General features: G+C 39.0%; 1 protein-coding gene across 1 annotated transcript in view; it reads left to right on the top strand.

Annotated features, from left to right (window-relative positions):
• The window catches only part of ENTREP2 (endosomal transmembrane epsin interactor 2), an 89,214-nt gene that overhangs the window by 18,514 nt on the left and 44,731 nt on the right, over window positions 1–25,969 (top strand). Inside the window, exon 2 of the mRNA XM_062501564.1 lies at window positions 18,225–18,281. Within this exon, the coding sequence (XP_062357548.1) occupies window positions 18,225–18,281 (57 nt within the window). The remainder of the gene's footprint in view (window positions 1–18,224; window positions 18,282–25,969) is intronic.

Genomic DNA, 25,969 nt, shown 5'->3' with positions numbered 1-25,969 from the left:
TCCAAATATTGACAGTGCGTTCTACGAAAGCAGTGTGATGTCCTGCACAGACTGACTCACAAAAAATGCTCAGTATGAAGGCTTACCTAGAGCTCAGGATTTCTTTACTGAAATCCTGCAGACTGCAGAGAAGTAAGAAAAAATGAGAAATTAGGGGGGGAGATATAATTGAGAGGTTGTATATTTGAGGAAGTTAAAATGGTGCAAGTGACTGATTTGAGAAAGCTTCACTTTCTGATCACCTCTCTTGGAGATCTTGAGGTAGAAAAAGATTGGATTTCTTCAGCTTTTCCAAGATGTAAACCAATTTGAAGGAGCTTTTCAGACTTTTTTCAGAGCTTTTCAGACTTTTTTCAGCTTTTCACATTTCTGTTCTGTTCACATTTCTGTTCTGTTCACATTTCTGTTCTGTTCTTACAGAACTGGTTGGTGGATTAGGGAGTATTTAAGAACAGGACAAAGTGCTTTTTCTTGAAGTATTTTGAAACCAGCACCATTACATTTTTGTGTCCCTGCTAAATTGTCCTTGCAATTGCTAAGTAGGTAGCTTATTTCCAGTTTCAAAATTGTACATATGATTTTATTAATTTTTTGGAGTACTCAAAACCTTTCTGTCAGGAAGGGAGACATGAACTTCAGTGGATACAAGAGTAACTGTGATATGGGAATAGAGTACCAGATCCTAGCTTTTAATTCTCTTATATTTCAGGAAGATATTTTAAGGAAATTAAAGACTTTTTATATGAGTTTGCCATCAGTGGGATAGCAAGAATCATGGATTCTGGAGCACTGTCTGTATAGTGGAATTATAGAATGGCTTGGGTTGCAAGGGACATTAAAACTCATCTCATTCCATCCTCCCTGCCATGGGCAGGGGCACCTTCCACTCTCCCAGGTTTCTCCAAGCCCCATCCAACCTGGCCTTGAACATTTTTAGCTTCTCTGGGATCCTGTGCCAGGGCCGCACCACACTCACAGGGAGCAATTTCTACCTAACACCTAACTTAAGCCTGCTCTCTATCAGTTTGGGGATTTAATTTTGATAACCGCTTTCTAAACTTAGGATATCTGTAGTTAGTGGAAGGTCCAAAATCATCCTAAAAATTAGAAAAATGGCTTATTGTCTTTGAATATGCAGTGGTTCAGCATTTTGATGTGTAAAATAAAGGTTCAGTATGCCCTTTATTATATTTAGTAATAACCTGAGTAACAAACTGTGTTCACTGTGATTTTTTTTTTTTTCTCTGCTGAGACAATAAAATAAGATATTAATTGGGCAGGCTGTAGTGCAACGTTTCACTGAGCACGGTCTGCAGAACTGCTGGAGCAGGAATGAGAAAGTTTTGCAGTCTGCATCACTTGGCATCAATTACTCCTCTGTGAATTGTGCATTTGTCATGCAGCGTCTCTGTTGCTTCTCTGTAGTTTCACTCGTCCTTCAGACATTTTCAGAAGTTTACAGAATATATCTACAAAAGACATAACTTAGCTTTCATGTTGAATATTAAACTTTAAAGGGGGTAAATTATCAGCTACACAACAGAATATTTTTAATTTCGCTCTCATTATCTCTCAAGTGCTTTATTTCTTTTTTGGCTGCTTGCTAGAAAAAGATACACTTTTTTGCACTTATATTAATAGTTACAGTATTGCTTTTAGTTTTAATCATGTTTTTAAATTTTATTTTTCTGTCTTTACTACTGATTTCTGACAGTGTTCTGGTTTCACTTCTCTGGCCCTTTCTTTTTCATATCCCATATCCCCAGTGCCTGCCTGCTGCAGAGCTCCTTGTTTAGTAGTAATATGCTTTTGCGCTTTGTGCGTGTGTGTGAATTCAAAATCAAACAAGCAAAAAACTACCAAAACAAAAACCAACTCCACCAAGAATTGACAATGATTTCTACCTCCTGTCTTGATAATCCATTTGATGCTGCTGCTGATTTCCATGTCTCAGGATGGGAAGTGGGATAGGAGGTCTAGAGGGAAGAGACAGGACAGTTTTTTCTTTTTTTCTTCTTGTTATGAACAGCAGTAACAATTCTGCTGCCTCTCCTGCAGATATTTTTGTGCTCTAAGGCAACTGTTCTGCAAAATGATCAGTAATATTTCTCGGTACTTTTTCCTGTGAAGCTGCATTGGAATTTTGGAACAGGGTGAGTTTGAGGTCTTTCTGTAATATAGAGACTGAAAAAATGAAGGATGCTTGTCTTTTGTCTTCTACTTGGTGTGGATAAAGAAGTTCTGTGTCCTTCAAAGCAATTATTAGCAGTGTAAGAAGCTGATGAAAGCAAATAAAACACGAGTGAGGGTCCCTCTATCACCACCAAATTTCTGTGGCAGTTTCCGTGGGGGGGATATAAGGAGAGAGATTAAGAAACTTCTGAGGTAACTACAACAGGGGTGAATTATGGACCTCTAAAGGTGTGTCTTCTGAAATTATTTTTAATAAGTACAGTACAACTGGTTTATTACAACAAGCAGAATCTGACATGCTGTATAAGATGTTCCAAGTTCATTACATTTTGCAACGTTACAGTGAATTAAAGAACTGTCTTAATTTGCAGAGTCTGAAGCATGAAAAGGTGAGATAACCTACGTAAGTGATAAAGATTTGTGTTTTCCAGAATCAGGAAACCTACTCTTTGCAAAAAGACCAAGCTCTCCAGCTTTTTCCTTTGTATTTTCTTTCCGAGTCTGTTGCTTTTCTTTTTTCTCTTTGTGTCATTAGACTTTCCTTGGGTGATGTCTTCAGCCATTGGGTGTCTGACTGTTCATAACCTTATGAATATATGTGCATGGTCCTATGGTGTGTGATACTGGTCTAAAGCAAGGCTTAAAGCTGTGTGGTGTTACAAAGGATCTGTAATGTCTGGGAACAGTTTTACAACGAGTAGGAAGAAAATTCTGAAGGAAGTGGGATGAGAAGGCATAGATGAAAGTTCCTTTATAGATGAAAGTTCCTTTATGTGCTGAAACACAAAAATGACTGAGAATGGGGTGGTTTCTTTCTATCTCAGGGAACAAAATCAGTGGCATTTTAAGAGAATAATTTAAGTTTTTCGCAAGAATTATTGAGAGAATTGTTAAAATTAAAAAGATTCCCAATCCCCATAATACTTTCTGAATGCTGGATATTATTGTCTTTTATTTTTGACAGCCCTCATCATTCCTTCCTGTTCAGTTTCTTTCTTCTTCTTTCTTTAAGGAGTATTCAGTGAAGCAGAAGCTGTGATTAATTGATGATGTCCATGCTGCCTTCAAGATCAAAATTAATTTCTGTTATAATTCCCAGTTTCTGTGTGTCCCAGGTCTCTTCTCCTGAACCCTTTGACTCCAGAATCAGCAAAAGTGTGTTTTGTTTGGTCTTTGATATTCTGATCTCATTTTCTGGGTTAATCTTGTTTCTAAGAAGTGCTGGTGCTGCTAGACTGGCTTAGGGTAACAAGGCTCTGAATCCATGCAGGTGCTGTCCAGCTCTGACAGCTCCTCAGCTGGGACTCAAAGCACTGCAGTGTAGATTGCTGCAGGTTGTCCTGGGTCCTTTAAAGTGATTTTGCACTGAGACATTTAAAATTTCCTAATGTTCCACTGGCACTCTGCTAGGGTGTTTGAGCAAGACTGACATATGCCAGGTTTAGATGCTCTGGTGCAATTCACTCCTCTTTTCTTCCCTTTATTTATTCTTGCAGAATGAGTCACTTGATATTCAAGACTGTCTTGTATTCAGGCCAATTTAGCACTTGTCAGCTTTGCAAAATGCACTTAACAAAAGCTAAATACAAATGCTTAATTATGCTTGTGCGCCCATGGACTGGTTTGAGGCTCATTTATTGGAGTTTTCTGTATACTCATTTTGATTCTTTATAATAGCTGGATGAGTTTTTTAAAAACTGATCTACAGATTGCTTTGCAGTTGCAATGTTTCATTCCTGCACCAAGATAATTTCCCTGGGAAACTATACAGTGTGCTGTATAAATAAAGGTGAGCTCTAAAGGGGAAATACCTCAGAAATATACTGGGCAAGTTACTAATTTGCTGGCTCAAGGATGGTGTTGACAAATGCTGTTTCTTAGGGTCTCTGCACTCCTTGCTGTAGATTAGGTCTGTGTTTTTGATTGGAAAGGAATGTAGCAGTAATTGTATATGACTTGGCATAAAGTCAGCAAAAGTTTTTGATAAGATGAAGAAGTTAATTTTACTGACCTGAACTCAGAAGTTCTTGTCACTTCTAAATTCTTCTAGTTTTAGATTTGGACATAATTTTTTCTTTCGGTGTAGAATTTTTCTGGAAGTATTAAGTTCCTTGTTTTGGTGTTCAACTTCATTACAAAAAGAATGTTGTAGTTGTGAATGAGTTTACTCTCACAGTGAGAGCACTGTTCTTAACTGTGTTCCCTAGAGAAAAAGACTTCTGAAAGATTTTTTCTGTTGAGATGACTGGATTACTCTAAAATCAGTCATATAGAAGATTTTTTTTTCCCATAAAAGAAGTAGTAACTTTTTCTTTTTTTTTTTGTATTGTGGTTAGGTATTTCATATCTTCTTTGAACTGCTTGATCCAACAAGCAGCTAAGGGAGAGAGAAGACAGTATGTCCTGGCTGCACAGGCTTTTCATTTCTGGTGCCTGTGGGATCTGAATGATGTGGCTGCATCTCCTTGGTGTCTGACCTGCAGCCATCCAGTGACCTGAGCTGAGTGAACTCGGTGCACATTGTCACCCCAGCTGTGTGCATGCACAGTGCATGTACTCTTGCACATGCAAGAGTCTGAGACTCACCTTCTGCTGGAATCTGTGTGAGAAGAGCAGGAAAGTTCCAGCTCTGGATTCCTGATCTAGCTGCTATGTGTGAACTATCTCAGGTAGCTGAGGCTGATTTGAGCTGGTATCTCTTAGATACCTGTATATGGAAAAGCTGTGGAAGCTGTAGGAAAATTGAATCCTATTTAGCAGGCTTTGAATCTTTGAAATGACCTTTTTTCTAATGAAAATCAGTAGTATTCTGGATGCCTTAAATATCTACGTTTCTCAAGCTGATGAATGAGACAGGAATAACAGGCTATTTGCATAATGTAGTTTCTATTAATGTGGCTTTCACATTTTTCGGTGCCTTTTGTTTTTGTGTGTTGAGCTATTCTTTTTATTGCTATACTATTTTCTCTTCCCTGTCCTTTCTGCCAGCTTCCTTGAGACTTGCATTGATTTTTTTCTATTAAAAAGAAAAAAACCCACAACAACAAACAAAGCACAACCCCCAAACGAAGAAACCGACCCCCTCTTCCCAACCTCCAAACACTGTTGTTCTTCTGGTTTTGCAGTGGATTGTCACAGTTCTGTGGTCTTTATGTTTAGTTGTGATATGTATACTGTGGTACAAGATAGGGTTTAAGTACTTCTACAGATTGTCCTGTAGAGAGTATTTCCCAGTATCTGATATAGCCCCTAACCAGAGACTCCTTGAAACACAACACAGGTCGTCATGTTCCTACAAATCAATGGCAGTAACTTGAGAGAGTCTTTGTTGACAGCTCTGAAGCACTGAGGCTGATTTTCTTTACATTAGCTGCCAGTTTGGTGTTTGAGGTGACCTCCATTTGAATTTCTCCTATCCATTATTCAGCAAGCTTCAGTGTGGTCCTTGGTCTGTTCATTATTGCTAGAAAGCCAAGTTTCTCTGTTATGTGCGTTTTGCTACTTGTGTCAAAACAACCTCTGTTGTAATTGTTTTTCTGTCAGCTTTCTCCATGTGTACAAAAAGAAGCTGCTGGCCAGAGCAGAAGAGATCTATTGCTCTTTGCATTCTTCGGCTTAAAAATAAAACTTTTGCTTCTCAGATGGTGATTCTGGAAAGACAATATGGAAAGATAGTGAGAAGATGGTTCTAAAACCAGATATTGTGTGCAAAGTCACTATCTCATTCTATTATAAGCCTAAGTTCAGTAAAATCAAACACGTTCTTTGAAAAGACAAGTGACACCTCATATTCTGGAGTACCATCCCACTGTCTCGGGTATTGAGAGTTAATTTTCAAAATTATTTAGTTAAGGTAGAATCTAGATGCCTAAGTTACAAGTTACAAAACTTTTTAGGCTGTGTTAGTGTGCATAAAATGTAATAGCCCTGAATAATTTGGAAGTTAATATTAGTCTGTCTTGTTTTTAGTTTATCCTTATGAATATCCTTAATGAATAAAGTATCTCCAGCTGAAGTAGGGATATAGCTGCTTTTATGAAAGTCAATATGTTAGGCTTTTGTTGAGTCTGTGGTCAGCCAGGCTGCAGTAACACAAACACTGAGAGTGTGGGAATCTTACTGGGATGGTAATTTCAAAGCTTCTTTGTGAGCTTTTTGCAGGCAATCAGAGACAAGTAGAACAAACCAAAGAGTCCCAGTCTTTGAAATATAATTGAGTTTGATGTACTGCTTATTCAGTTTTCTTTGCCTTTGACTCTGCAGAATTTTTCTTATTAAGACATCTGACTGTGTGATGAAGTGGGGAAATAGTCATATTTGAGCTTAGCCATTTAATATTAGATAAAGTTATAGTGATTTCTTAGGAGGTATTTAAGAAGGTGTTTAAAAGGGAATAAAACACTGCTCAGTCTAATGCCTGTATGTGAATGGCTCTACCATATGAAGTTAAGGTTTAATTAATTCTTGGTTGTGATGGTGGATCCACATCTAAAGATCAGACATAATCTGTAATCCTTGCTAAACAAACACACTTCACATGGCAGTGAGAATCACTTTTCCTGGCTTTTTACTTCCTCCACAGGTAACAACACAGATATATCTTGTGGACAAAAAGGGTGGGAAGGAGGATCCTGGTAATTACAGGCCAGTTAGCCTGACCTCAGTAAGGTAATGGAACAGTTTATACTGAGTGTCATCACACAGCACTTAGAGGATGGCCAGGGGATCAGACCCAGAATGGGTTTAGGAGGGTTAAGTCGTGTTTGACCAACCTGGTCTCCTTTCATGACCAGGTGACCCACCTGGTGGATGTGGGAAAGGCTGTGGTTGTTGTGTACCTGGGCTTCAGCAAGGCCTTTGGCCCAGTGTCCCACAGCATTCCCTGGAAAAGCTAGCAGCCCGTGGCTTGGACAGGAGCGCTCTTTGCTGGGCTCAGAAATGGCTGGAGCCCCCAGGGTGGTGGTGAATGGTGCTGCATCCAGCTGGGCATCAGTCACCAGTGGTGTCCCCCAGGGGTCTGTGCTGGGGCCAGTCCTGTTCAATACTGTTGTTGATGACATGGGTGAGGGCACTGAGTCTTTCATCAGTAAATCTGCAGACAACACTGAGCTGGGAGCATGTGTCAATCTTGGAAGGTAGGAGGGCTCTGCAGGAGACCTGGAATGGTTGGCTGGAGGGGCAGAGTCCAGTAAGATGAAGTTTAACAAGTCCGGGTGCCAAGTCCTGCGTTTTGGCCACAATAACCCCTGCAATGTTTCAGGCTGGGGATGGTGTGGCTGGACAGCGCCCAGGCAGAAAGGGACCTGGGGGTGCTGGTCCACAGCTGGCTGAACATGAGCCAGCACTGTGCCCTGGTGGCCAGGAAGGCCAACGGCCCCTGGCCTGGGTCAGGAACGGTGTGGCCAGCAGGAGCAGGGAGGTCATTGTTCCCCTGTACTCAGCACTGGTGAGGTGACACCCTGAGTGTGTGTCCAGTTCTGTCCCCTCAGTTTAGGGAGGATGCTGATGCTTGAGCGCATCCAGGGGCGGCAGCGAGGCTGGTGAGGGCTTGGAGCACAGACCCTGTGAGGAACGGCTGAGGGAGCTGGGGCTGTTCAGCCTGGACAAAAGGAGACCCGGGGGTGACCTTATCATGACCTCACCACTCTCCACAACTCCCTGAGAGGTGTTTGTAGTCAGGGGATTGGTCTCTCTCTCCAGGCAGCACTGACAGAATGACAGGACACAGGCTGTGCCAAGGGAAATACAGGTTGGACATCAGGAAAAAGCTTTTTATGGAAAGAGTGATCAAGTACTGGGATGGTCTGCCTGGGGAGGTGGTGGAGTCACCATCCCTGGATGTGATGAAAAAAAGACTGGATGTGGCACTCAGTGCCATGGTTTAGTTGAGGTGTTTGGGCATGGGTTGGACTCTATAATCTTGGAGGTCTCTTCCAACCCAGTGATTCTGTGATTCTATACAATGCAGGTTTTATTTGATGCAGTAAGGAACCAATTTCTGTAGGTCTGAGTTCTGCTGATGAATGATTCTGCAAAACCCCAGGAACAAATTTTTAGGGTAAAGTGCTTTGATCTAGCAGTAATGTAAAAATGCAAAACTGCATTTTTTAAATACTGTTTTTTGATCTTTTAAGACCATAAGATGTTTTTCCTCTTAATCTTGACACAAAGTTTCTGTTATATTTATCAGAAATCCTGACCTTAGAGTCAGGTGGAATAAGCCTTTTGACTCCTTGAGCTTGCTTTTTCTGTGGGGAAAGGGTTTCTGTAGAGTGAGTGTGGTTTGTGGTTGAATGGCCATTAAATAATCCTAGAAAGCAGATCAGCAGGATCTGGAAAATGGATCTGGTGTGAGATGAGGTCTCATATAAAGATTGGTGTTTTATTCTCACTTTATTTCTAAATTAATATGGAAAGCATTTCAGTTTGATGATCCAGCTTGGTTTTGTAACCAGTATTACACAGGATGTTTTTCTGTCTGCAGTGTTTCAGAGTTCGTGTATTTCAGCCACATTTATTATAAAGTACAACTTGCTGTGCAAATGAGTTTAGTGTTATACACCAGTAATCTCTTTGAATATCTCATGAAGAGAAAATAGACAACAGTTTAGATGCTATGTAATGCTTACAGGTTTCTCTCTTTTTGCATTCTCCTTGCACTAAAATAGCTCTGGGCTTTGATTTTGGAACTAAGGTTGTACTTTTATTCATTCAGTGTTCGGACTATTATTTCTCAAATAATTGATTATATTAAAATTACCAAAAGAGCAAGTCATGTGCTCCCCAAAACTATTGCCTGCTGACAGGTTAAGGAGCCTATAAAGTTGAATTAGACTTTGATTACAATGGTTTTGTTGCTTTTACTTCTTGCCTAGTGTTTGGCTTGAATTTTGGGGGCAATGTTATGTATCAGATTTCACTAGAAGACAGCTATGCTTTTGCCAAGTAGTTCTGCAGTCTTAAGGTGGAAGTCCATGTCACTGCTGCCCAAGAGCTTGGTGTGAGTAAAGCTCCTGCCTGTTCCCTAGATCATTCCAATATGTGCCGTCCCTTCTGTAAAGCCTGATGGCTTTCATTGCTCCATGGGATGGCATTGAAAACTCATTTTCATGTGGGTGCATTGTAGAACTTCATGCTTGGTTTGTGATGCTGGAGTGATACACTTTTCTACTTGCTGAATCCTTTGCCCAAACCAATTAGAGAAGTTTATAAGTAATTCTCAAGGGTTGTCAAAAACAGGTATCTTACTACTTGTATTCAGCATGTCTAAAATAATGTGTTTTAAGTCTTTAATAGTAACTAATGAGATTATTATAATTAAAACAGAGGTAATGCTCTTAATTATTCTATACACGTTACGTTCTTTGTTCAGTTTTTTTTGACTTTGTATCAGCATGATTTAATTTTTGCATTTTGCTGCTGACAGGCTTTAAGTGTCTGGAGTTCAGGCCTGTGAGCATTCTGAGCAGGGAAATGTGGTACAGTGGCTACTGGCTGCTGATGGCACCTGGATTTCCATTTTGTTCCATTAAGGCTGGAGAGAACCAGGTGCAGATATTTTTTCCCTGATCTTGTCTCATTATGGTTCAGATAGGTTTGGTATTGGGGGACGGGTGTTGAGAAGGGATCATCAGGATCATCAAGTCCAACTCGTGGCCCTGTGCAGGACACCTCTAAGATCCCACCATGTGCCTGAAAGCATTGTCCAAACACTTCTGGAACTCTGTCAGGCTGATCCTGTGACCACTGCCCCGGGGAACCTGTTCCAGTGCCCAGCCACCCTCTTGAGGAAAAACTTTCCTAATCCCTAACCTAAACCTCCCCTGACTCAGCCTTATGCTGCTTCCTGAAGTCCCATCCATGGTGAAGAGATCAGTGCCTGCCCCTCCTCTTCCCCTCTTGAGGATGTTGTAGACTGTGACAGGGTCTCCCCTTTTTCTCCCAGCTGAACAACCCAAGTGATTTCAGCCACTCCTGGTGTGGCCTCCCCTCCAGACCCTTCACCATCTTTGTAGCCCTCTTTTGGACACTCTCTAACAGCTTAATGTTTTTTTTTATATATTGTGATGTCCAGAACTGCCCCGAGCACTGGAGGTGATGCTGCCCCAGCCCAGAGCAGAGCAGGACAATCCCTTCCCTTGCCCAGCTGGTGATGCTGTGCCTGATGCCCCCAGGACCTGGTGGCTGCCAGGGCACTGCTGAATCATGTTCAGCTTGCCGTGAAATTCATGTCCAGAGCCCCTGGTTTGTTGGCATGTTTGGAAGGTATCTATCCATCCATCCTTAAGTTAAAGCTGTGTTTATCCAAATTCATTTGTCCTTTCCCTCTGAAGTCCTGTTTTAGATGTGGTGACCAGCAGTCTGGAGTGGTTGTAGCTGCCTGGGAAGCGTTGTCTCAGAAAAGATGGTGAATGCAGAATGCATTAGTGTAGGTGGCTTTCACTGAGAGCCTGGTGACAAAAGTCAGTAGGCTGAGGACAGGGTTTATCTGATCTGACCATTTAATATTTACTCTGCTCCTTTCTCTCTCTCATTGCTGCCTGTGCATCTTTAACCTTTTCCTTTATCTGGTAGCATGGCCTAGAGGCAAATCACTAATCATGCTCATTAGAGTATGAGGTCTATTGCTATTTGATTAATCTTTCTCCATGTGCCCCATGGCACTGCAGTTTAAAATGTAGCTCCAAAAGGTCTATGGAATTGGAAGAGTGGAGCTTACTGTGTACTTGTGATGTGCAGAGGCATTGCACATTGTTTTATGTGCATTTGGAAGCCCTTCTGAGTTTGAGGCAAAGAAAATGCCCTTGTTATTGATACTTAAATCGCTTTATAATACACCTCAGCTTTCATCCCCTGAGAAATTCTGTCAGTAATTGAAAGATCCATTGTCTCATTTCAGTTAATCTAAACAATCTCAGTCTTCATTCTTACAATTATTGGAAGAGCCCAGCAGCTCTTCTTCTAAATTATTTGTAATTTCCTAATGCTACTGGGAAACAATATTTCTAGAATAATTTTCTGTACTGAGTCCATGATACAAGTCAAGATTGGTGTGAAAATATATTAGGGAATGTCTAAAGAAATTTATCAATTTTTCTTTTGTTACAATAACATTATGGATATAATTTTTTTAAACATACAATGAAACATAAAATGAAAAATCTGGAAGTGAAGTTCTGATGGCTGGGTGATACCTTTGCCTTAGTAATGGAGAAATATGGAATCCTTCACTACCAGAGTTAAGATAAAAGTTTCACATTTTCAGCCCTTGATGGAGTGTAACTATTATGAGTGAAATAAAGCATGATTTATTTTATAGATTCATAATAGCTTTCCAATTATTTCAAGCACATTATTTCTTTCATTACAAACAGTTAAAATGTGTCAGTAGTTTTGGAAAGGAAAGTCAATATACTTTTAGGTGTGGAGGTTTTGTCCCTGTTAGAAATGATCTTTGTAAATCTATTGTATGGAATGTACATAAAGAGCAAGAAAATAAATATTTAGATGAAGAAGAATTGACATTTGAATTTACAACACCTGCATACAGATCTATCATATTGGGCAAACTGCTTCTAATTTCACTGATTTCTTTGGTTCAGTGCATTTTAATTAAGCTTTTGACTGCTCCTCAGTAAACCCTTCCTGCTTCAAAGAATCGATAAGCTATCCACACTTGATCTGAGTTACTGTAGAGATGCTAAATATCATGTATGGGCAGCGCATTTCTTCAGTCAATATTTTGTGAAAGAATTGCTTGGTCTGGCTTTAATTTTGAACGTTGTGGAACACAGCAGCTGGTTCTGCAGCAGTGCTGCTGCTGGTGTCACTCAAAGCACTTGTGTTCTTTTGGTTCGTTTATGGGTCATTCTGGAGAAGGGAAGTTGCTTGGGTTGTAAGGGAACTACATTTTAATTTGAGAGTCTTGTCCAAGAGCCACAAAATCTTACATTATCCCTTACAGTATCTCAATAGACTTTATTCTGAGTTCAAACTCTTCCCCTATGAAACAGCACATATTGAGCTCACTCTTCAGTCATCTGTTTATTTCAGGTTTGTTCATAAATAATCTAATACATTTGAAAGGTTGGAGAATTGGTTCCAAACTGCTTAGTTACCTTTCTGTTTAAATACTCTTATGCTAATGGCTGTGTGCCTTATTAATGCTCATGGATTACATTATGGGGCATAGAAAATAATGTAATAGTGTGATCTGTGAGTATGTTTAATAAAAACCAGATTAGAATTAAGACTGTATTGTGAGTCACTGACATATCAGCTCTGTGCTTAATACCTTATCTAAATCCCTGTCCATAGCTTTCAATACAATTTGCATATTTTAGTGAAGCTGAGCATAACAGTTCTGAACCACTCAGAAGACTAAAAAATACAGAACACATGAAGTTTTTTATAATTGAAAAATATATTATTCTGATGGATACATGCTCCATCACTGCTTGTTTTTCTCTGTATGTCAAATCATTTCCATCTAGAAGCAAATTATAAATGTGTAATGAGCAGATTTCTGAGGGGTGTGGAGAATGTTTGATAGGAATACAAAGAGAAAACAAAAAAAAAAGCTCACCCTATAGCTTAAAATAAGATCAAAACTGTGTACTCTTAATACATTCTGGTAGCTGTGTCAATGTATAGGTAATTTTACTGTCCTGTTCTTGTGGGGCACCAAGGGATTTTGTTTCTCTGCTCCTGTTTCCATGGCAATTAGAATTAGATTAGTTTTAGGTTCACAGTGGATAAATGAGAGCGACTAAGCTATGATGTAGTGTTTGTGAGTCAGGAACACACTGAGTGTTTTTATAAAGTAGCCCAAAACTATGCTTAAATCATTGTGGTTTTCTGGTTGCTGTTGACTTGCTTGTATTTATCTTTCAGCATCCGGATCTTTTGCTTGTGGTTGCAGTCTGGTGGCACTTGTGCTTTTTGTGTTTATAGGGATGTAGCCTTTAAATGAGAGAGCAGTCCCTGAATTCTAGTGATAGCTGTGTGTTGAACAGTCAGCTTGCATATTTGCTAATAAATATTTATATTAAATATTTTAAAAACTCTTTATCCCATGACTGATTTTTGCAGTGTTTTGAATGTGGTGTAATGGTATGGTTTTTATCAGCACTCACTCTTTAAGATGACTTTTGTGGAAGACCATTCCACAACCAAGCCACTGTTCTGTATTTTTCCATACAGTTTTCATGTGTGAGTGTATTCCTATAGAAATATATAAACCTTTTTCTTTTGGTACTTGTTAATATATTCATACCACCCTCACCCAAAGAGATTTTCATTCTTCCTGTTTTTCCAGGAATTGGAATGGAGAGTAATATTACTGGTGGACTGTTCCAGCCACTTTTCAGCTAATTCCCATGCAGCACAGCTCTTTTTCCTATTGTGTGTATTTAGCTTTACCAGTATTTTGCACTAATGGATTGCAGATGCAGAGAGTGTTATTATAAGATGATTTCATGCTCTGGTAGTAATGTGTCATGCTTCTATAGTCTCTGAGTATGTGATAGTTGTGACATTACTCACACAGTATTTAATGCTTGCATTTTGTTCAATAATTACCTACCTTTTACAAGGGCTATGGTAGATTTACCAGAAACATTGTCCTGGAAGATATTTCTGCCATTGTTTTAGACTCTCTGAGGTACACCTAGACCTAAAGACACTTGGGGATATTATTCGTTGAGGTACGTTTGAACTTCACCCTTCCAGGAACATTTGAGTCGACAAAATTAATCCTTGCTGTAGTCTGTGCTCCTGCAGCCCAAAGAGGGGAGCCTTGGGAAGAGTCGGTGGCTTCAGGCCCTCGTGCAGGAACACAGCAGCTGCTGTGCTTTGCTGGCAGAAGGCACCGGTGCTGTGGGTGCTGGGGTTCCCCTTTGGCAGCCCAGTTACTGCCCTGCCCTCTCCACTCAGCTGCCCCATGCCCCATCTGCCTGTCCTGCCTGGCCCACCCTGCTGATGTTCGTCTGATGTGTTGTTCCAAACGGGCTCTTTGGTTTCTGGGTTATCTACCCGTGTTCACAACACACCTTTTTGGAAACACGTATACAGATATCTGTAAACATAAATGAAATAAATGGTAGTTCTTAGAAGATGCCTGGGAAGGAATTTCTTAGAAGATGCCTCCGAAGAACTTGTATGCTTATTTTCATGTGACTGAATCCAATGATTAGAGAACTGGTCTTGTATTCACAAGCTGAAAACGTGGCTAACCCCTAAACTGGTAGAAAATAAAAAAAAATATTTGATATATGTTGTACCAGGCTGAGCAAGGAAGCAGGACTAAGAATAGAGAATAAAATTTGGAGTTTTCTATAACTCAGCTCCTATATTATACCAGAAAACCATTTTTAGATCCCAAGTAGAACTAAGGAAAAAAAAATACATTTTATTAAGGAAATTAATACATTGATGTCAGTAATTTAAAATTTCTACAGTTTTTTTGTACCTTGATAGTGTTTCACTATACTTAATGTGGCTTTAATGAATATTTATATAAATATATGATTTATGTAGTTCAGAAAAGAAGTTTAAAGGAACCACACTAGAGGATGTATTTACATACAAGAGCCATTTTGGCTCCTTGGAGTTGGAGACTTAGAAAGCAGATGATTTAAGATACATCAAGAGTCTACATCATCTGATCTGTCCCATATTGAATGTCAGAGCCCTCTAAATTTCTAGGGATTCACCAAACTGTGGATGCAAAATACTGGAAAAGACACCATCAAGGGCTAATCCTTTGTTTGCAGTCCCTGTACTGCTTCTGGTTTTGTCCTGCCTCAGTATGTGCCTGTTAAAGTAAATGCATATTTGTCATGCATGAGCACCACTTGCGTTAATGATAATGAAGTTTTCATATGCATGTTGAGCTACTGCATTTCTAATGCTGCAGAAGTCAGCACTGATGTACTCTGTTTTTTCCTCTGTGCATCAGCATTCTGATAATCAGCGGATACATATATCTGCATATATCTGTGGAATGCTCCTTAAGGGATCAGGCAAAGCTACTTTTTTGAATGTTTTTACTATTTCAGTTATTATGTGTTGGGGAGGTTCACTGCAGATGGATATTGGGTCCAAGGCAGTAGATGAACGTACTCTGCAGGTTCTGAAATCAAAACACGTTGCCAAGGTTAAGGGATTGTTAAAATCTTCAAACTCTAGTTTACTGTTTACTTAAGAAAGAAAAAACCTGTGCACAGAATACATGTGATGTAATGATTTTTGAAAAGCATAAGAAGCTGTATGGGTTGCAGTGTTGTGCTACTGAATATTCTCAGTTATTATTCTAAGATATTTTGGGCCTGTATATTACATACTACTTTTCAAATAACTGCTACTTTTGTATAGAAATAAAGTGGGGTTTCTACTAACTGTATTAATGTTAGTGTTGTATTTATAAGAAGTATAAGCTGAAGAGAAAACAAAACCTTAAGACTGGGGACTTTTTGGGTGTGTTGGTTTGTTGGGGTTTGGTTTTTTTGTGGGGTGTTTTGCTTGTTTGTTTGTTTGTTTGGGTTTGTAGAGGCTTGTTTGGTTTGGTTTTGTTCTTAAATTCCTGGTCATCTTTAATATCAAGAGAAGTCTGTAGATTTCCATTTTGATAGTAATTTGGTGTATTCTAACTAAATGTTAGATTTATGCGCGTGTTGTCTTCTGGGTGCTTTTTTCCTAGTTACATAGTGGGGTAATGTGAGGTGCTTGGCACTGGAAGTAACTGCATCTCAAAGCAAAATAAGTTTTTTTGGGTAACCAGAGGGGAGTAATGGGGTTGGAAAATTACACGACAGCACTGTTGAAATGATCTCTTGTAATGCCAGTATTAAAGACACAGGTGGAACACTGAGTTCTTGTGTCTATTATCAGTGCAAATTTATCAAGTGGCCTGGCTGTGCTTGACCTTTTGCATGGAGAGCCAGTACAGCAAGTGCTACAAAGCTCTCCTTTTCCAAACCTAAACACATGTACCTCTTTCATCTTACAAGGCCTCTGTAAAGGTCAAACACAGTTGTAGTTCAGCTGAACAAAAGAGATCAGCTCCGTTCTTGCACCCTGTGCAATGCCACAAATAAGACAAGAGGGGTAGAGGTTTAACTCATGGAAGGGAGGTCACAGGAAATGAAAGTAAAGATTTGCTACTCACAGGCAGTGTACTACCTTGGCTCTGACCATATGACTTGGTGACTGAGAAATACTGATTTATGTATGAATATTTTATGTATCAATAAATGCTCTGGTTTGGAATGCAATTTTTTACTTTTCCTAAAGGGTTTTCTTTAATAAACTCACAATTTCAGCCTGGCCATTTATTTAATTGGGAGCATGCTGCTGTCCAGCAAGCAGATAAACTAGCTATCCTTGTCATTTTACCTTCGGAGTGCAGTTTCACATTACAGGATTATCAGCCCAGAGCCAAGTTATCATACAGTAATAATAAGCTAACATAGCTGTGTGAGCACATTTAATTAACTGCAAAGATGGAATTCTCAGCTTTTCCTTCACTTGGCCACCATCCAGAAGTGTGTAACTTCTCTGCTGTAGGAAATGTTGTAGAATACAAACTGTGCACATTTGCATGTAGACATTATCTGGACAGTCTTTGATATCCGTATCCTGGTCTTGGTTCATTTTTACTGTGCATTTATCTCTCAGCTGTTGCATTTGTACTTCACTTAGGAACTAACACTGAGGTTTTACTGAAAAACCTCATTTGACCAATCTTTTTAAATGGCACAGCTACCAGAGAAAATACCAAAAGGTGGCTTTTCCAAATGTTGTCTTTCTGAATAATGTTTTCAACAGCTGCTGCAGCTGTGGATATTGTCAGATTGTGAAATATGCTTGAAACCTGCTCACAGTATGAGTGTCCACAGACTAGACTTTGTGAGAGCTTGAACTGGGCACTCCACAGTGCAGATGCTGCAGATGACCAACAGCTCCTTCTCCCACATTCACACCAAACATCACTTGACTGGATTGTTTCCAGCCTAGTTCCCAATATGGTGTACATCACTTCTGCTGTGGCTAGATACAGAGACATTTTTGTTTGTTATGTTCTACTATTTCTACACCCAAAAGATGGTTAGGAAAGCAGGATGGAGTGGGAATGGTGACTAGATAAGTATATAAGTTATTGTTACACAGGTTCTTGGCACAAGCTGAGGTGAAAAAATGACACTGTGGACTCTTGAAATAAATACATTGTGGATTCTTTTCTCTGCATTTTATTTGGGTTCTACTTTACTATTTTTGTAACTCAGTGTTCTAATGAAAAGGTTCCTCTCCACTACTTTTCCTTCCACACCAGGGTAGATGTCCCTCACTCCATTTCTTGTTTCTTTCTCCATTTTTAACTACATGTAAAGCTTATAGCATCTCAACTGTAACTTGCATGTTATTTTAAAATACTTAAGATTAGTTTAGATGTATAAAGGTCTGAATCCTGCTTGCTTTTGGTTTGTAGTATAGGGAGTAATGTGTCTGTATGCTAAATCCAAGTTTTAATGAATGTATGGGTCCTCTCTCAAGAATAAGATCAAATGGGGAGGTTGTTTGAGTGGGTGGAATAGAACAGGAAACCCTTTTGCAAATTTATCTGGGTACCCGGATGATTTTGTGGTTGTTCTGTCATTACTCCCCTTTTCTTAGCTAATTTTCAGTTGTGCTAAGAGACCACAAGAAAATTTGCCCTAAACGTTTATTCTCCTTTGGTGTTGATAACATTTGGGACTGGGAGAGAAGAAATGTTTTAACGACTTCTTGTGATCTGATCAGAACTGAGTGAATCTGGCAGCTGGATTGAAATTTGTTTAAAAGCAGCTTAGTATTAACTCTGTTTATTTTTTGTTGGGAACAAAAGGAAAGCGTTTTATTTTTAGCATTTAATTTCCATCATTCTGGAAATACATATCATGACTGTGTATTAACTTCACCTTATTAGCTGCTGTGTTTTCAGTGACACTGATATAATTGTCATGCCTCTTTAGTAACTCTGCTCTCTGTTCCAGGTGCTGTTGTCAGGATTGATCGGTGTTGTTTCATGGAAGAGGCCCCTGTCCCTTGTGGTGAGAAACTCCCAGTGCTTTTGTCTTTATTGAGAAGCCTGATAGTCTGTGGGGATGATTTGCAGTGCTGTTGTGTATCCTGATATTTATGTACAAAAAGTGAAAAGGCATTTGAAGTTGTAATGTATAAACTACCTGGGTGAAAATAATACTTTTCTACTATCTCACAAACAGATTTTTGCTCTGCTTGTACCGTTGCATTTAACTTCATTTGCCAAAAAATGCACTGCAGAGCAATCTTTTTAGCAGATCTCTGGATGGAAAAAAGCCCGTTCTGATTTAGTAGTTGTGTTCATCTGCAGAAAGATTTCCAGCTACATTATTATTTCTGTTGTGAGATTCATGTAGTTGCTTAACGATGAACAATAATCCATTCTTTGTGTCTGCATGCTAATAGAGTTTCAGTTAGCTTATTAATGTAAAGCAGTATTAAATGGAAGTCAGTCTTATTAAAAACACGTGATGACTGTGTCAATAAGGCTGTGTCAGCAGGTAAACATTGCCTTTGAAACAATGTGCATGTAACTTTTGTAACATAGTGCAAAAGATAGTCCTAGGAATAAAGAATATAATGGACAGTATGAAATTTAAATTCTTGTACCAGTAATAAAAAGCCTAATTAAAACTTCAGGTATATCTTCCAGTGTTATGAACTCAGACAGTAGGCATTGAGCTCAGATAATTTGAATAAATAATATTCACACATCATAAATGTTATCCAGGCCTGTTGAGACTTGGCTTCTCTGATTCCTGAGCACTCACTTGCATGTTGCAAATTCAGCTGGGCTTTCTAATATTGACTCACTCAGTGAAATGTAAATAGGCAGCCATGATCAGTGTGATGAAAGGAAATAAAGAAAAAGGGGAGGAAACAGTAATGGTAACATTACTCTTCGCAGAGCAGCTCATCTTCCTAAAATCTGATCTAGGAAATTATTTATTTCCAAGGGTAAACTTAATGGTCTTGGGTTAGATCCTGATCTTCTGCATTGGCCCTTGGTGGTGATGCAATAATCAGCTGAGAATGGCGACAGGGGTGGTGTTTTCCACTTCTGTGTGTGATTAAGCTGTGTAGTGGTTTTACAGTGGCTACCAAATGTCCTGTTTTCCTTGCTGAGTTGTAAATACCTTTGAGCAGTTGAACCCCTTGTGTGCAGGGTGGCTGTTCTGTTTAGCAATTGATAATTTATAACTTTACAACCTCACAGCACTAAGTACTACCAACATGCTAATGAGCCATGTTTCTCCTGATCTGTTTATACAACACCTATGCCAAATACTTATGGTCCATAATTATCTTTTAACCTGTTTTATAGTATTATAAGCAGCTAGATAATCCATTGCAATGCGTGTCTTTTTTGATGCAGTGTGTCACAAAATCTGGTATTGCTGGGAGTGATATCAAAAAGATAAATAGCTTTATCATTTGAATCTATTAATAAAGTTATATAAAATTAAACCATGCACCATCTGTGATGTCCTGAAAACTGGTGAAACTGTGATATTATTTTAAGGTGCCAGTTTTCTGCATATCTTGGATTTGTGACTAAAACTGGTTTATAATAACTAGTGTTTTGACTACTGCTGTGCAGCACTTGTGTAGTATCAAGGCTTTCTGGTTTTCCCACACAGCATCACTTGCTTTGGCTTTTTCCCTTTCCTTTGCTTATTAAACTGTCTTTATCTCCATCCATAAGTTTTTTTTCACTTGGGCTTTTCTAATTCTCTTCCAGTCCTGCTGCAAGGGGCAGTGAGTGGGTGGCTGTGTGATGCTTTCCTGCTGGGAGGGTCAGTCCCCCACACTGCTGGATGCATTTTGCTCAGCACTGTAATCATACAGGATTTTTCCACAGATGCAGTGTCTTTTCTTTGCAAATGTGTTATTTTCTGCAGGAGAAAAGAGGACATTGAAGAAGTGTTAAACAGAGATAGTTCATCAAACATTAATTTCTGGCTGTATCATACTAGAAGTTCATTATGTAGTATTGGTGTCGAAATGAGAGTGTTGTTGCATAGTTTAACACTTTGGAACCAAAGTGAAAACTGAGAGTAGTTGTGTATTTATAAGCTATTAATATGAACGTTTTTTTTGTATTCTGCATTTGGTCAGAGATTCATAAATGTGTGTTTACTACGGACAAACGTGTATTTACTAAGGACAGTTGCAATATTAATCTGCAGAAATTTAGAAGTTCTTTGCAAATCTTAGAAAATACACCAGATTTTTTTGTTAGTTTATTACCATCTAGTAATCAGTTGCTTATGTTGCTAAAATGCTTTATACATGCAATGCATCAGTGTTTACACTTACGAGAGGAAATATTTGGGCAAAGGAGACATTTAAATTGCTCACAAATTGATTTTGAACAGTTCTTGCTGTATATGTCAAAATTTTCCTCATTAAACTTTCTCTATTTTCCTTTTGAAGTCTCAGAGTATTGGTAGCACATTGTAAAATCTCTTGAGTCCCTTTTTTGGAAACCAAGTGTTGTCTGTGTCACTACCACTGCTTAGTGTTAAAATGCAGTGTTAAAGTAGGAATTTGTTTCCTCATGGTTTATGGAAGTGTCTGAAAATTTGGAGAGAGATTGTGGAGCTCCTGAGGCTGAATAACCTTGTAAAAAAACCTTTAAATTGTGCAGTCAGATTATTTTTCTGTTACAATCTAATCTATGGTAATTGCAAATCTGTTTGTGCTAAGGAGATTAATTCAGCCTCAAAATTGAGTTGAAAGCTTCTCTGTTGCCATCTGGCATTTGGGTGACCCCAGAAAAATATTTTTGCATTTCTAACTGAAAGTTTTTATAATAAACTGATAACTTTTTTTTTTTTTCAATGAACAGAAATGTGGGTTTTCTTAATGTCTGTGAATGTCAGGGAGCACAAGATAATACCACTTATTAATAAATGATCTTGATTACTCAGAACAGCTATTTAAAAGCATCTACTATGAAATATGCATTCCAGATCCAGTTCTGTGCACCAGTGAACACACAAATCAGTGTTTGTACAACTCAGTGTGTTGTCCCTTCAAATGAACCATTATTTCAAGGCCTTTTTATTTTTGATAAGCACATAGGATTTTCTTCATTTAAGAAAAATAAGAGAAGCCACTCTAAATAGCTGCAGTTCAACCTGCATATCAGGCAGAAGGATGAACTGCTATGCAAAGTCTCAGGCTGCACCTGTGATAAGACTCAGTTAAATACAAAAAATGACTTTTTCAGAAAATATTCATCTAGGGTCAGCTTGGTAGGTTGTTGCAAAATGAGAGATTTTCTTTCTAGAATTCCAGTGAAAAACTTGAATTAGTTGAAATTTAGACTTGAATGTTTTTCTTTTTTTTTTCTGTAAAAATTGCTAGAAAAATATCTACATTGAAAAAGGAAATTACTAATAATTTTAAATCAATACATCCACATCTACTCTTGCCCCATGAGATGCATGAACATGTAAAACTGGTCCAAACATTTTTCCTCACTGAGTATCTCCTCTCACTAAATATCATTGCAGACTACAGCAGGAATAATCACACTTCAGGAAACAGATGAAACGTAAAACATACAGAAATAGTGTATAGGTATTTTATATATAGTGTATTATATAATAGTAAGTTTCCTATATTCTGCTGGGTGGAGTGTTGACATGTTCCTGGCCATGCTTCTTAACCTGAGGTCCTAGAGTAGCTTAAGGGGTGACACGAGTCTTTTTAAACTCTTGTAAGAGAATTTGCAGCTTCCTTTCAAATGAAATCTGAGAGAAATCTTTGAATTAAAAAAAAAAAATGTTGGTTTTCCTCCCACCGGTACCCATCCTCAAGCAGAGATTTGGTGTTTGCTTCCTGGAATAAAAAGATGATCTGTGTAGTGGGGAGACAGTGTCAGCATAAACAGGTTAAGGCTGCAGGAGAAAAGGAAGTGAACGAATGCACAGTGTGGGAGAACAGCAGAGTCTGGCACCCATCACCTCGTGTGTCACTGCTGACTTTGGTACCTGTGTGATGTTGAGAGGAGCTGCAGAAAATCCCTGTGCCTTAACAGATCCCTTGATCACTCTGCAGTGTCATTTCAGGGTGAATATTCTTTCAATTCCTTGATCAAAATATTTATTAGGAACCCTGCTATTAGACAAACACTTGTCTTTGAGGCTGAAGCATTAGTTTAAATGTGAACAAAACACTGAGTGAAAACAAATGCATCTTACATACCCTTGTTCTTCAATTTCTGATGAACTGGGCAGGGGTTGAATGCTGGGTATTGCTGCTTTCAAAAAGAAACTTGGGAGGCTGCAAAAAACTTCTGTTTGGAAAGCAAATCCAATGCTGGTTCAAAAAGTAGCTCTTCAGATGCAAAGCTGTACATTTTGCTCAGAGCTGATGTGAACCCAGACTTTGGAATTGAGAGCAGAGTGTTTTTCTTTGACCTCTTGTCTGGGAGCATGGAAGGAAACTAACCCAAATTCAGAAGAGCTGAATGCTAAATCAGGGGAAGATAATTGTGGAGGAATGGGACAGGAAGGAGAAATTGAAATGTGAGACTGGCAACATGAGGAGGATAGACATCAGAAGATTTGAGAAGAACAGGACCTAGATGACCAGAAAGAAGTGAACCAAAATGATGTCAATAAGAAATCATACAATAGCATCACTGATGTTTCAGAGATTCAGTGCCACAAGCACCATAAATAACGGAATTGGAATAGATTTGTATCTTAGTTCTGAATGATTTCACTGAAGAAGGTGTAGGCTGTAAATAGTGTTTTCCTATCCTTGCCTTCTCATTCTCCCTTCACTGGGGGTTAGTTGTATAAAGCACTAAATGGCTGTCACCAAACTCCATCATCCGACTCCGCATCCTATTGTAACATGGCTAAAATCTGTGAGACAGGATCAAGGAATGAGGTTAGTGTATTTGGTGATAACTGTATTCCAGGTTGCATCAGTTTGAAAGTAGACTTAAAATGTATTTGTTTCTTTTAAGCTGCTTCTCTTTTATATTTATTTCAAACTGATGCCCTTAGAGGTCTTTTCCCAATGTACAAACTGTTGGTTTAAGCCATGAAATAATGTCTCTTGTTGGATTGAGTAGAGGATCTGAAAAGTGTGGTCTTCAAAACTTGTAATTTGAGTTTGTATAAACTCTGATTACATTCATGTTCCAAAAAATTTTTTGCAGGTATGTTAATATATCCATTTAGCTTTTAAAATGTGCACTGCCAACTGCTGGGTTGTTTTTTGTTGTTTGTTTTTTGCTTGTTCGTTTGTTCGGTTGGTTTTGGGTTTTTGTTGTTTGTTTTTGTTTGGTTTTTTGTTGTTTTCTGTTTTTTTTACTTAGACTGCTGATTCCCTTCTTTCTTCTTTAATATCATGAAGCAACTGACAGAAGAACCTACCCCCAGCACCCTTTCATTAGAATAGACCTGACAGAAGAGGAAGAAGGGGGAAAATGGAGCAAGACCCAGTGAAGTTGTGAACTGGGTGAGGAAGAACACTTGAGATGGAAACAGAAGTGAATCAGGGAAATCTTTGCAGTGGTGGAGAAAAGATGTCACAGGGTGAAGCATCTCTTTAGAATAAATGTTCTAAGTCCTCTTTTACAGCTTCACCCTTCTTAAAGCTTTCTCTTGCCTAGGTCTCTGTCTGCATCTTTCTCATACTCTTTTGACCAAGGCTGCCTGTTCTGGACCCAGCTGTCACTCATGTGAGAATCTGGACTCCTCTGCTGAGTATCCGTGTGCTAATTAGTTATCCCAAATGGCAGAGTTTAAAAAGACCAGAAGCAGCTTTTCCTGAAGAGCAGACAAATCCTGCTGGGGCATAACACTTGCCCCTTCCTAAAGCAGCATTTCCTAATTACCCTTGAACAGTCCCTGCTCTTCCCCATCTGTGCCATCACTTGTGTTGCCATGGCAGCTGCTCCTGCCAGGAATTCCTGCCCTAGGAAGCTGTCCCAGCTCCCCTGCCAGTGCTGCTGCTTGCAGTCAAGAGTGTGGTGTGGGTGCCACGCTCACCTCTCCTAGTCCATCAGTAATTCCCTTGTTCTCACACGTTTTCTAAATATATCTGCTGATGGTTCTTGCATCTCATCTGCTCCTTCTTGTAGATACGCAGGCTGCATCCCATCTGCTCCTAGAGCTCTTGGCAGCCTTTGCACAATCTAATTTCAACTTCTTCTTGGTGTGAGTCTGGTTTGTTTTCAGCATTTCTTCTTCCTCCTTCGTAAATTAATCTCGTGTCATGTATCACCAGGGCTGGCTAGCTGGGCAACATGGGAACTATTTGTTAAATTTTGCATTTTGTTTTCAAATGATGAGGAAACACCAGCTTCAGAAATTTATTGGAGATAAGATGAGCTGCATTTGAAATGTTTTTAATAGTAGAATAAATATTTGTATGAAATAATAAATATTTTTAGATGTGATGGAGTTGAGAATGGATACCTCATTCTTTGTACTCATGTATTCAAATCAAAACTCATGTGATTATAGTTTTATTTGTGTGGCAGATGGAAGGAAACACACTGCTACCCAAAGAGAATCTAATTATCCTGTGCTTGTTGAAGAAAAATACTTTGATTTCAGTGGGATTTGTTTGCCAGGTAAATCACAGTTTAGATCCTGAGCTAGACAAGTGTGTGATTGAGTGTTTGGGTTTCCTTACTACAGATACTATAAAACCTCCACCAGCATTATGGATTAAGTTTTACTTCAGATATAAGAGGTCTTTGAAATCTTAAATCTCTTCGTTTACTGATGGATCTCTATCAAATTATTCACGTGAGTCTTCCTTGGAGATGTGTGTGCAGTTTTTCTTGAAATGGCCAAAACTATACTAAGTTTACATTACAATCAAATTGGAAAGAGCTGCTATCCACGTTGAAGCCTTGCCTCAGCAACTGATACTGAAAATGCTCGTGTGCTCGTGCTGGAGATCAGCAGCTATGGCTCCTGACCCTGCTCACCTGGCAGAATTTTCCTTCTCAGGAGTGAAAGTCAGAGTTCTGGTGTGTGAGGGCTCAGAGAGGCCACGCAGTTGTTAATTAATGGGAATAATTGCAAGGGAGTAGTTAATTGCTATTAATATGTTGGGAAAGACAGATGCAAAATATCTGTGTATGTGACCTTTATATCCTGCTTCTGTCTCATTATGCTTCTGCCAGGGAGGGCTGCTCGCAGAGCTTTTGATGCCTGTCCTTGTCAGCAGCACAACACGAGCCTTTATTTCCTCAGGGAGTCCTGCTACAGATGTTATGGAAGGTTAATTTATATGGAGTAGCATTTCACCAACGTGTGCGTGGAGGTGAATCCTTCCTGCAATGTGACACTTGCACAAAGTAATGTGTTGTTTAGGTGGATGAAACCCATCAAGCAGTTGCTATGGAAGCATAAATTCAGTCTCATGTTGATTTTCTTAAAAGTTATTAGGCTACTCACATTGTTGAAAAAAAAAGTGTATTCATTTTTATTTATCTGTTTTGTTTAAATACAGGTTGTTGTATACAAAGCTAATTTAGAAAAATGTTGTTTTTCCTAATGTCCTAAATGTCTAGACATCAGCTTTCTTTTCCTGTTCTGCTGTTGTGGTGGAACATATTTGAGACACAGTGTCTTTTTTATTAATTTTTAAAAAGTTTCAGTTTTTAATTCCTTGGAGAGCATGTTGGAAAGAAAACTAAACTAATATGGCTGAG

This window comes from Cinclus cinclus, chromosome 13, assembly GCF_963662255.1.
Source record: "Cinclus cinclus chromosome 13, bCinCin1.1, whole genome shotgun sequence".
Classification (NCBI taxonomy): Eukaryota; Metazoa; Chordata; class Aves; order Passeriformes; family Cinclidae; genus Cinclus; species Cinclus cinclus.
Note: the sequence above shows the minus strand (reverse complement) of the source record. Positions and strands in the feature narration are given on the sequence as shown.